Source organism: Hypanus sabinus, chromosome 22, assembly GCF_030144855.1.
Source record: "Hypanus sabinus isolate sHypSab1 chromosome 22, sHypSab1.hap1, whole genome shotgun sequence".
Classification (NCBI taxonomy): Eukaryota; Metazoa; Chordata; class Chondrichthyes; order Myliobatiformes; family Dasyatidae; genus Hypanus; species Hypanus sabinus.
This window is the reverse complement of record NC_082727.1, coordinates 54,919,462-54,932,691: the sequence shown is the minus strand read 5'-3', so window position 1 is coordinate 54,932,691 and position 13,230 is coordinate 54,919,462. Positions and strand designations below refer to the sequence as shown.

At 34.7% G+C, this 13,230-nt stretch overlaps 1 protein-coding gene across 6 annotated transcripts in view; it reads left to right on the top strand.

The window, feature by feature from the left end:
* Positions 1 to 12,764, top strand: part of plekha1b (pleckstrin homology domain containing, family A (phosphoinositide binding specific) member 1b) — an 85,652-nt gene extending 72,888 nt beyond the window's left edge. Inside the window, exons 11-13 of one of the 6 annotated variants that reach the window (XM_059947771.1) lie at positions 4,877 to 4,966; positions 5,964 to 6,004; positions 9,738 to 12,764. In XM_059947771.1, the coding sequence (XP_059803754.1) occupies positions 4,877 to 4,966; positions 5,964 to 6,004; positions 9,738 to 9,957 (351 nt within the window). In that variant the 3' untranslated portion in view covers positions 9,958 to 12,764. Of the gene's footprint in view, positions 1 to 4,876; positions 4,967 to 5,963; positions 6,035 to 9,663 lie in introns of all 6 variants that reach the window. The other 5 variants (XM_059947770.1, XM_059947773.1, XM_059947772.1 and 2 more) reach the window with 5 other exon arrangements.
* Positions 12,765 to 13,230: the final 466 nt, after the last annotated feature.

Below are 13,230 nucleotides of genomic sequence, written 5' to 3'. Positions count from 1 at the left end.
CCTTTGCTACAGTTGGAAGTTTCCACTTGCTTCAAAAGGGCAACAGTTACACTAGTGCCCAAGAAGAGCAGGGTTACCCGCATTAATGACTATCGCCCAATAGCACTCATGCTTATGTAGGTGAAGTTCCTTGAGAGGCTGGTATGGTTAGAATTAACTCCTGCCTCATCAGGGTCCTGGACCTTCTGCAATTTGCCTGTTACTACAATAGGTCTATGGTGGATGCAACCTCATTGCCTCTCCACGCGGCCTTTGATCACTTGGATGATACAAATAACTATGACAGGATGCTTATTGATCACAGCTCAGCATTTAACACAATCATTCCTACAGTTCTGATCAAAAAGCACCAGAACCTGAGCCTCTGTACCTCCCTCTGCAGCTGGATCCTCCACTTCCTAACCAGAAGACCACAGTCTATGTGGATTGTAAATATTATCTGTACATCACTGATCATCAACACTGGTGCAGCTCAGGGATGTATGCTTAGCCCACTGCTCTACTCTCTCTACACCCATGACTGCATGGCTAGGCATAGCTCAAATGCCACTTACAAATATGCTGACAGTACAACCATTGTTGGCAGAATTTCAGATTATGACAAGAGGTACAGGTATGCGATATACCAGAGTTGAGAGGTGTTGCAACAACAACCTTGCACTCAATGTCAGTAAGACTAAGGAACTGATTATAGACTTAAGAAAGGGCAAGATGAGGGAACACATACTAGTCCTCAGAGGGATTGGAAGTAGAAAGAGTGAGCTGTTTCAAGTTCCTGGGTGTCGATATTTCTGAGGATCTAACCTGGACCCAATATATCGATGTAATTATAAAGGCGGTGAAACAGCAGTTATATTTCATTAGGAGTTTGTGGAGATTTGGTGTGTCACCAAAAATGCACGCAGATTTCTATAGATGTACTGTGGAGATCGTTCTAACTGGCTGCATCACTGTTTGGTATGGTGGGGAAGAAGGGGGATACTGCACAGGATCAAAGTGAGCTGCAGAGAATTGTAAAATTAGGCAGCTCCATCATGGGCAATAGCCTCTTGTAATATCCAAGACGTCTTCAAGGAGCGGTACCTCAAAAAAGTGGCGTTCATCATTAAGAACCCCCATCACCCAGTACATGCCCTTCTCATTGCTGTCATTGGGAAGGAGGTACAGAAGCCTCAAGGCGCAAACTCAATGATTCAGGAACAGCTGCTTCTGCTCTGCGTTTTGATTTCTGAATGGACTCTGAACTCATGAGCACCACCTCACTACTTTTTCTTCTGCTGCTCATTTAATTTAACTATTAATATATGTATATTCATGGTGTAATTCAGTTTTTTAACCTCACTTGCATTGTATTGCTGCTGCAAAGTTAACAAATTTCACAACATATCCAGTGATAATAAACCTGATTCTGATTCTATCTTGGCAGCTTCAAATGATAACAACCGTCTTTATGCCAGTGCAGTTTATTTCCCATTGGTTCCAATTACATTCGGTCTTAAAAAGCCTGGTTTGACATTTGGTTAGTCACTGCCTGGTTGACTGTAGTCACTGCTATCATGTCTCTGGACATGGATATGGCTGTAATGAAACTAACCGCCATGCTGTCTTTGTGAAATCTAAACTGAGCATTGGTAAGCTAGTTATTGGCAAATGGTGCTTGATATTCTCATTTCATTTTTCAATCTTTTTTATTGATTTTTCAAATAAAGAAAATACAAATCGGAAGAGGAGTTTAACAAGTAAATGGTATAAAGACATATAAACAGCAATAGTAAAAACAGAAAGTATATAATGTCAAAATCAAATAGATAAAATATTATGCTGTTATATATACAATGGTAAAAAAAAACTGCAACTCCTCATAGCAATCATAAAGAAATTGGAAATCTTATTGATAAGGTAAAAAAAAAACCCCACTAACTAAACTGAAACAAAAAAAAGAGAAAGAGGAAAAAAAAGAAAGATTGGGCAGTTCAATTGAGGATAAAATTAGAAAAAAAAGAGAGAAAAAAAACACATCCTTCCAGTCATCTCCGAACCTTCATGGATAAGGATTTTCCCCAAAGAGAATAAATAAAAATAAATTAAATAATGTGAAAATATTGAATAAAGGGTCACCCGACTTGTTCAAAATTAAAGGATGTGTCACATGCCCGGCTTCTAATTTTCTCCAAGCTTTGACATGACATAATGGAGGAGAGTCAATAGAAAACAGTAGGTGGGTTAGATTCTTTCTAATGTAGCAAAATAGCTCTCCTAGCCAGTAAAGTTGAACAAGCTGTCACATGTTGGGCGGAATTAGACACTTTGCTTGCTTCCTCTGGAATAATCCCAAAAATTGCTTTAAGTGGATTAGGTTGAACATCCATATCTATAACTTTAGATAATATTCCAAACACATCCCTCCAAAAATTATTTAAACTTACACATGACCAAAACATATGAGTTAGAGTAGCCACTTCTGCGTTACATCTGTCACAAATAGGGCTTATATTAGGAAAAATATGCGCCAATTTATCTTTGGACATATAGACCCTGTGTACTATCTTAAACTGAATTAAGATATGGTGTGTGCAGATAGATGAATTATTGATTAAATAATAAATTTTACTCCATGATTAACTGAAAGTGAATATTGAAGTTCTACTTCCCAGGTGCGTTGAACCCTATCATTAGGCGACATGCGAGCATTCATTAACTGTTTATAAATGATAGCTATTAATCGTTTTTGAAAAGGTTTAAACTGAAAAATAACATAAGCCAAATTTAAAGAGCAGGCCAAGGGGTAATTCGGTTAAAAAAAAATCACGTAAAAAATTCCTAACCTGTAAATACCTTTTTAAAAAAAAAATGTGCATTAGAGATATCATATTTATCCATTAACTGTGAAAAAGACATTAAACAGTCTTGTAAAATCAAATCTAAAAAAGTTTTTATTCCCTTAATTTTCCATGTTAAAAAAGCTTTATCCAAAGTTGATGGTTTAAAAAAGAAATTAGAATAAATATTACTAGAAAGTAAAAAATCATTTAATTCAAAAAAAATCTCCGAAATTGAAACCAAATTTTTAAAGTATGTTTAATAATAGGGTTAAGAGCTTCTCAACAAAGATATTCTCAACAGCAGAGATTCTGCAGATGCTGCAAATCCAGATTAAAACACACAAAATGCTGGAGAAACTCAGGAGGTCAGGGAGCATCTATGGAAATAAATGAACATTTGAGTAGGACTTCTCTCAGGACTGGAAAAGAAGGGTGAAGATGCTGGAATAAAAAGGTGGAGGGTGGGGAAGGAGGACTAGTGAGAAGGTGATAGATGAAGCCAGGTGGATGGGAAAGATAAAGGGCTGGGAAAGAGAGAATTAATAGGTCAGGAGAGTGGTGAATTGGAGAAAGGGAAGGAGGAAGAACACCAGGAGGAGACATGAGGAGAAAAGATAAAGGGCATTTTTACCCCTTGTGGTTAATTGAGCTTAGATCAATAGCTGACCATAGCTGAACTAAATTTTAATGGAAATGTCAGACTCGGCAGTTCTCCACATAATTAGTGGATGACAGTTGTAACTATTAAGGCAGCTTGGGGAGAGAGACAGCTAGTTCTAGAGAATAGGTCTTTAGTTTCACAGTTATAATGTTGTCTGGAGCCATGGGCCCTGCGATATCCAGTCATTTAGTGAGATCACATACAGTGACTAGAGCTAGCATCCATGAAGACATTGCCTCTGGTGCCTTTTCTATTCACCTGTTCAAGGTCAGTCTGCACACATTTCAAATTTCCCCTCAGCCTCCTGTTCCAAAGAAACATCTCTAGCTTTGCCAATCTCTACTCGTTAGTTTCTCCAACATTCTCATTACATATTCACATCTGTGTAACTTTCTTCACACCAACCAGTGCTGTTATCAACCCTCCCTTCCAGTAAACTGCCATTAAATGCTTTCAATAATTACCAAACGGAGCAGTCTCTGAAATTATGTTCTGATACATGAATAGTTCAGACTTCCAAATATATAATTGAGTTTCAAGATTGATGTGTCACGACTTGGAGAGTTGTGGAAAGAAATGCCATTTTGTATGGTAGTGACTTGGACTAGTTGTGAAAGTCATTTGTGTTTGTATTTAAATCTTCCCAAAGCTTCAGGTGAAATATATCGTAGATTTATGTCAGTGCCAAATTGCTAATGCCAGTTGTGATCACACTTGCCCAGTTCTGTGTATCTTTGCACAACAAAGGAGTTACATTTCCTGGAATCAATAAACAATCATATTTAACTATGCAAGGTCAGGTCTAGCTATTCTCCCCTGCATTATGACTTCTCAGTCTATTGAACTTGATCAACTTAATGTCAAAGTACATGATTTCTCTCATGCCTCATCTTTTACTCTTAATGCTTTAGCATCAGGAAAGATCTGAAAGAGTTTTAACATGAGGTGTTTATCAAATAGTGTGTAAGTCCCATGACATGTGCTAATAGTTAATGAGAATGACTATATTAATCTCAGGATCATTTTGTTGTTTTGAATAACATTCTTAAAGTAATTTGAAAAACTTTAGAAGTCCTGTAATAAAAGGATTTTTTTTTACAAAAAATGAGCTTTGTGCAGAAAATTATTAAATGGTTCAAAGACGTTACATTTCCTGAAAGCTGATGAATAGCCCTTTGCAAATTACCTTTGTATTGAGCTTATATCTGTCAATAATTGGAAAGTAGCCATACAAATGCTTCATTTTGCCTCCAGATAGCTATTCATAAATATTATCACCTTTGTAATGTGGAAAGTATAGCCTCTAATTTTAACACTACCTATTGAATGCTTTTTTTATTGGTAAGATGATCAATGTTGCAGTAACAAGTGCCTGGTGCAAAATATTTTTCAGACTGACAGCCCTGAAGATATGCACAACTGGATCAAGGCAATATCTGGTGCAATAGTAGCACAGCGAGGTCCTGGAAGATCAGCAGCTTCTGTATGTCAATACATTAATTTCTTCTGCAAATGTTTGAAATCACTTGGGAATCAATTTTTCAGAACCTTATTTTTTTTTAAAAATTAATCTTCCTTTCATTCATCTTCCTTCTCACCCCTCCCTTCTATTAAAATCATTATATGATCACAGTCGTTTCTTCATTTCCTTCCATGTCTCTGCAGTTTTATTCAGTTGAGACATAATTTATAATAGGAAAATCAGCAAACAGACATTCAGTGAATTGTTCTGAGCCTCTTGTATTTTACTTTGCCCTTTATCAAACTTTAGACATAATAATCAGGAGGTACTTGGTTAATCAATACCATTTAAAAATATTATTTACAAGTAAGAGGCTCGTGAGAGATGGTGTTGGCAACCAATTGGGCATTTATATAGAGCAAGGAATGCATGATATAAAGGAGTGACTAGAATAAATAGTATCAGAACAATAAGCGTAAATTTTTGCTACAGTTCCTTTCAGTTGTCCCCTTGTGTGCTTTCTGTTCACATGGACTACTGAAATAAAAAAAATCTGTTGTAAGTGATGGGGCATGTTTTTTCCAGCATGTGTGGTACTTTTGAAGAGGGGTTTCAGTTGTCGATTTTATATAATTTTAACAGTGAATATAAGCTGCAAAAATTGAGGTTGCTTCTGCAAGTTTGTTTCCTCTAGTCAAATTCTATTTTAAATGGATTTCAGTATTTCTTCATATTAATCTTATTCTTCAAGGTAGCTCTCTTGGTTTTACTTTTCCGCAAAGATTACGCAGTCATATTGCTCTGTAGTTTTTTTAAAATACAAAGCAAACAATGCAAAAAAAATGTAGATAGATTTAAAACCCAGTTAAATTAAGTTAGTGCATTCAGAACTATGGAATTATGTTGATTTGGTTGGCTATATCTTAACATGCAAGTATATGGCTGTGTTTTCTATTATTTCTCTGCTATCTTTCGGTGTTGGATACTCTAATTTGAGCTTTGCACTGTGTTCTTCCAGATGCGGCAAGCCAGACGGCTGTCGAATCCTTGTATACAGAGGTATACATCAAGAACTGGTGAATGCAGCATGTATGTGAGCTCTCATGTAAAATGACCATTTTATGGAGGATTAGCATCTAGTAAATTCTGACTGTGCTGGAAGTATTTTTTTCCTATGTTGGCAAAAAATAATGGATATTAAACCATAGGTTCATTTGCTGATTTAACAACCAAAATTGAAACTAATACCTTTATCCCTTCCTGAAATAAATAGCTTGTATAATTTTAACTTTCTCTCTGCTACAAGTTGATATACTTTTCATGTTGATTTGACGTCCATGTAATTCACATCTGCCATCATGATTCCTCTCTAACACGTGCCACAAGTAGAACAAGGAATATGCTGAAGTGCTTCAATAGAAGACTAAGCTTAGTTTCTGAGGCAAATGTTATATATAATAGCTATATGGTCAGTTTGCCATGGGGTTTATTCAGGGATTGACTTCCCTACTCTGAACCAGCATTGTACAGAAAATTCTGGATGGTGGAAGGGCATCCATCTGCCAAAAATATAAAAAAATGATACCACTAAAGAAATATAGCCTGTATTTCAATCTCTGATTTCAAATTGTAGTAGTCATGGAGAACAAAAGTTATATAATGAAAAAAAAAACACATTCCATAGTTGCAGCTTTAAACATCTGTGAATATTGGTAGCTGTAAAATTAAAAATGATGCAGTGAGTGCAAATGTTTCTTTAACATGCGTATTTAAACATGTGTATTTAATCCTCCATGGTGTTATTGCCATTTTGAGTAATTTGCATGAGAGTTCATATTTCCTCATTTTTATTTATGGCACAGATAACCTATCACAGCAATACCAAAGACCATACATTAATGCTTCTTAACAATTCTTGCAACAGATTGTTCACTGACTTTGAGTAAAATCTGCAATCATGTCTTTGCATGCAGTGTGTTTTGGAATGTGTGACTCTGTAGCCATGGAACTGATTTGCATGAGCTTAATTTGACGTGGATCTGTATGAGTACGAATATCTTTTTGGCATAAAATCCTATGACTGACTTAATTTTAAAGGTAGACCCCTGGACTTGTTCTGTAAATTCTGTTAATAATTTCAAATTAGTCTATTCTGGAATTTGGTGTTCATTTGTATTATGCGTTTTATTGAGTAAGTTTGCCTGATTGTGGGGGATGGTGTTGTTGAGGCAAGCTTTTACATGAAGTCCTCCCCACTTAGTCTGGTACTCATGCAGAGTTCTCTTCAAGGCAATTGGGTATCACGCACCAACAGTTAATACTCAGCAGATTTGGGGAGAAGATCATCATGCATATTTTAAAGGCTTGTTGGATTTATTGAATTATTTTGTATTCTGTCTTGCTAGTCTTAATCATGGGTGTGCTGAGTAGTTTTCAAATGACATTTACAATGCCTTGTTAAAATTCAGTTTTTGTACCAACATAACACAATTTTAATAACTTCAGTAATATTTAGTGATACTAGTTATTAACTTAAAGTGCACCATTTTCATTTATAATACCTTGATTAAGTGAGATTTTGTTTGCTTATTAATTCACTAAAATGACAAATTCTCCCATACATTTCTGAATATTAGCTTCAAAAATAGTTTCAAACTATACAATTAATGTTTGAGTGCTAATATTTTCATTCATTGTGTACAAGTTAAACATCTCCACTACTGCTTGTGGTTTTCTGTGCTTTATGATGGTAAACTTATTAATTGTGAGTATTGTTGCCAACCTGTTCAGTTTTATAGAGTGATTTATATACATTGATAGTCCATGTAGAATTTGATTTTTTAAAAAACATTTGCTCTGAAACTTCTTGCAAAGTTACCTGGCAAGTTAGTGTCAAAATACAATGAGTTTCTAAAACATTTTCTGCATAGTTGCATGTAAATCTTATCTGTCGGACTGTTTCTAATTGCTTAATACTATTACCATTATTGTAAGTGTTTTGGGGCTGTCAGTTCTTAATTGCTGTGCACTTTGCATGAGGCAAAAAGACTTCAAGTGTTCCATTGCTTGCTAAAAGTGCATGTGTGAATGAGTTAATTATCTGCCAGAAATGGATTATCAAATGCTGGTATTTCATCTACACCTGTCAGTATGATAGGAAATGGTGTATTGCCAAATTCAAATCTAAGAGACAGTTGACCTTCTGTGAAATTGATGTGTTTGTATTTGATGACAACATTTATTATTAGTGAGGCAGATTTCAAGAGAATTTTCATTGTGAAACTCCAATGCTATTTACATTTTTAACACCATTTATTAAGAAACAGGTATTGCTCATGATTGTTCTTTAAATTTAAATATCTGAAGTGATTGGCATACAGTTCTTCAAATACTAATTGTTGGAAATTACTATGTTCAAAATCAAAGTTTAATTTGCAATGTTAAAAAAATTTAAAAAATATTTAAAAAATGGAATTTACATTGCATCTGAATATGAATTGAAATCTCATTTAAATGCTCAAGGTATCCTATCCAAATTTAACTATATGCTGTACCTGTTGGATCTAAAATTCTTCAATTCAGTCCCATATCTGTCACAAGTTCAGTAATTTTTTTTTTTGCCACAGTCCATGTGGGGTTTAAAATTAAATATGAGTTGATTTGTTAAGCCGTAGAAAATTATGGTGGTTTGAGATCATCCTTACAGAACAGGCTTCTGTGTTTGTAGTATTTTTTATCTAAATTTTTAAAAATTCTAATTTACTGTTTTTGATAACATTGATACTTTTCACATGTTCTTCCTTAATCCAGAAGCCAGAGAAGGAAAACCACTAAGGCACTGATTTGGACTTTAATGAGTAAAATTATTTACAATGTATATTTACATGGTAATCATTACCCTCTTGTATATGTGCTGGTTTAAAAAATATGCTATGACGCATAATCCCAGTTTCCAGCACCAGGCCTCTTGCCCTACAGTTTGTAATTCTTCAGGTACACACACTGTTGAAATGAATTTATTGTTTCTGGCCCTTTGTAACCCTTTGGCTAGCAAGTGCTGGACATTACCACCCTCTATATACTAAACTATCCCAGCAGCAACCCCCTTATTCTACTACTGATTATTTAAACAAATTCAATCAACCATGTGTTTAACAGTAATTTGATTTGGAAAAGCATAGGATTTTATTATCATAGTTGTATAAAATAGCTTCATGAGTGAATTATAAAATATTATAATTACTCAAGTATAATGCACGATATAGGGAAACTTGTAGACAAGTGCCATAGTACATTTTGCAGATTATAATTGCTACTTTGTGCTTGAGGACAGAGTAAACTAAAACATTAAACATTAATCTATGAGATTAACTTTTCTGTCAAAAAATATCCACATTGGATACTATGGGTGATTTAAAAAAAATAGATCAGACAAAATGTTTATTTTTTGACATTCTGCACTTGCTCTGGAAATTTTGACGTTGGATGAAAGATATGGATTGTATGGCATGCCATTAAAAAAATCCCCTTTCTTCATAGTTGAGAATTACCTTTAGTTTTTAAAATTGTGTACCAGCTGGCATTTGTTCTCATTTGAGTATTCTTGGCTCTGGTCCTCTTTCATTATCTAACATGCTGCGCTTCTCCTTTTATAGCAAATGCTTATTAACATCGTTGCTGATGCTTTGCTCTGTGGTTTTTCTGCTTTTGTTTTACAGAGAGTAAAATCTGACTCTGAAATTCTGACATGCCACTAATGCCCTGTGTGTCTGATCAACAATCCTCTTTACAGGAGCCTCTCGACACTTGCACAGCAGAATCCAGCGCAGTCTCATCATTCGCAAAAACATCAGCCATCTATAATCCCCACAATCTCACCACCAGTATCCCTGCAGACCACAATACCCAGCATCTCCAGGAGAAGCGAGGATTTCACAAGTCTTCTTCCATGGCTCAGTCAGAGCCGAACAAGAACCAGACTCTCTCTACCAGAAAACCAGCTGCCAAAGTGATGAAAGATGACTCTGTGCTTCAAAGTAAAAATGGCATGCAGGAGGATTACCCTGTTCCTGTAGATCTGGATGATGCCAGCCTTCCTGTTAGCGACATCTGAAAATGGAAATTGAAGGTCTACATCATGTGTTTTGGAGCTGTAAGGAAGACAAGAGTTTACTCTCATATTCAAACCTTTGCTTCTAGATTCACCTCTAATCTATGTAGTGAAGTGAACCAGCTAAGATCACTCTGACAGATTCCATGTTCCAATATCAATAGATACATTTGGATCAATTAAGTGTTCCATTATCTGCCTACTTTGTTTGTGCCTGAAGAACATTTTAGTGTACTGCCTTGGTCCTAAAGATACTGCACCTTGTCACTAAACATACAGATTACTTTTTTATATATTTGGGTCAGTAAAAATTTCCATTGTGGAAAATCTTATACTAATTCATCAGTCTTTAACTTGGGGGGGGGGGGGGGTCTGTGTTTTAATGTATCAAAACCCTTTTTGCTTAAAGTGCCTGACTTTACATTCTGGAACCAAGTTTTCAAATGTATCAATATATGGTCTATATTGCACAATGTCACATTTTGTTATCTTAAATTAATTTGGAGGAGATGCTGTAATTTGATTGGGTGAATTTAAATTGATAGAATTATACTGTAGCTCATTTGGTTGCCCGTGCAATACTTTTCACTAATCATAAACTGCAAAAGTTATTAGTAATATCACGGGGTGAATGTGAATAGTGCTGCATGTATTTTTGTTAAATATTTTTAATTATATAAGCAGAATCGTATGCAGATGTCCACCAAATATTTTCATGTTGAGTTCTCTGGAGGGTTAGTGGGTGAATGTCTTGAACACGATATTCAGCTAACTGGTTCCTATGTGGAACTCGAGGATCTGTAAAGACTTGAAGAAACACCTAATTGGAGCATTAATAGGAATTGGACATTGCATTTTGGTTAAGTTCATATGGATATTTTTATGATGAACATGTGGCAGTCACTTGAGTTATGGTACATACGTTAATTCCTATTTAGTCAATATGCACAGTAATTAAGTTTTTACCTTTAAACTGCTAGTATTTCTGTAGATTTTAATCATAGGATATCATAGTGTATTTTCCACTGAAGAATTTGGGATAAAATATTTATTTCACACATACTCTATAGGAGTTGTCATTAATATTCATTTGTTTGTATGGAAAATTAACTTTTTCTTTGGGAGATGTTTTCAACTGTTACATCTGTTCAGTTAGTGCCAAATGTGGGGAACTATTTGGGTAGGAAGGAATTGGAACTGCTGTATACTGTGTGAATAGGACAGCTTATTTTTTTTGTATCTGATGTATTACATTAACGTGTTCATCCAATTTATGATTTTAATGCAAGAAATTATGCTTGGATGCTGTAAAATGTTTTATTTTCTGACCTGCTGCTCAACTGAAAATGGTAAGTAAGGAAAGTCCTGGTTGCAAAGGCTGAACTATCACATGGTATGTCAGCAATTCAGTTTGGGAATTATTTGGAAAATAGGAGCCCCCTGTGGAAAAGCTAACTCATTACAACTTTAAAAAACTTGGCGATGCCTGGAGGGTACTTTGTGTTACAGATTTTTGAAGTTATAGCAGTTGCTGGGCTTAATTCCACAATCTTACTTTGATCGATTAATTTATTGGTGGATTTTGATAAACAAAAGTATCAGTAGCTTGAATCACTTTAATGCTTCAATTGACAAAATGGTTAACTTTTGTTTTTCGAAGTACTTCATAGATTTACATTTGTTTTCTGTAGTGTTATAAATTTTGGAGGCCTTCAGAACATCGGGGTTTTCCAAATTCAAACATAGTTTAATTGTTACATGACTTGATGAAAATATTTACTATGATTAATCTCATAGCAGCTTAATTTCATATTTAAATCCTGTGATGTTGCATGCCCGAGTTTTGCAGTTTGCTTTGTTTAAGTTTGTCGTTGGAAAGAACAAAATACATTAATGCAGGGCTCTTTTTTTTTATATAATCAACCGGTATAGCTGTGCCTCTAGTGTTAACATGTTTTGATATTGGTTGTCTACAGTTTGTGTTCTAAATTAAATAGTTTAACTGCTAATATCTCTTATTGTTGAACAGGGTCATCAATATATGTAACATAGTACAAATATCAAAGATGATCACTTTTTAAACTGAGGGTGAAAGTGCTCCTGACATTACCTTTTGAACACACTAAAGCTTCTGTTCCCTTCCCACTGCGACAATGAAAATTGAAATATCTGAATTGCGTTTTACCACCCAAAATGGATAGAAAAGATGAAAAAATGATTCCTCACTTGATCAGTTTTCTTTTCCGTGTGTGGAAATAAATTGTTTGGTTAACTACATTTATTCTTAAAAGAAGCCTGTTGTGAAAAGTTACCTTTAGAACCTGAAAAATGTTCATATGTTTAGTTTAATATTTTTATTTTTATAATTGTAGATTTGCTAAGCTTGTTTGGCACTGGTACTGCTTCTGATATTGCATGTGCTACTGCTGTATACTTGAAAACATTCTGTATGGATTGGGTGAAGAAATTGACTGCATTTACACTATTATAGGGGACTATATTCAACTACTGGTGAACTAAAAATATCTAATATTTGAGTTGGGAAAATGTCTATTTCTGAATTAGTCTGCTAACAAAAACTTTTATTTATCTTTGCTGAACTTTTTATATAAATCTATTAAAATGTTTAAATTATTTTTGATGGCTATGTAAGGAGTGTCCTGGACGATGTTTGCTCATCTGAGACAATAAAATAATACATGATTTTTATATTTCTCTTGCCTTTCTAAATTGTGTATTGGAATTTACTTATTAGTGCAGAGCAGGTCCTGCAGAGGTGAAGAAGCAATGTAAAATTATGAAACATTTTGCAGAATGGGCTACAAACTATCATTCAGAATCAGGTTTATTATAACCGGCATGTGACATGAAATTTGTTAACTTAGCAGCAGCAGTTCAAAGCAATAGATAATCTGGTCAAGTAAAGTCAAATTTATTTATATAGCACATTTAAAAACAACCCATGTTGATCAAAGTGCTGTACAGATCAGAGAGAGAAAAAAACAATAAATAAAATAAAATGTAATAAATAAACAAGTTAATCAATTAGGTATATTGAATAGATTATTTAAAAATGTGCAAAAACAGAAATACTGTATATTTTTTTTAAAAGTGAGGTAGTGTCCAAAGTCCATTTAGGAATTGGATGGCAGTGGAGAAGAAGCAGTTCCTGAAT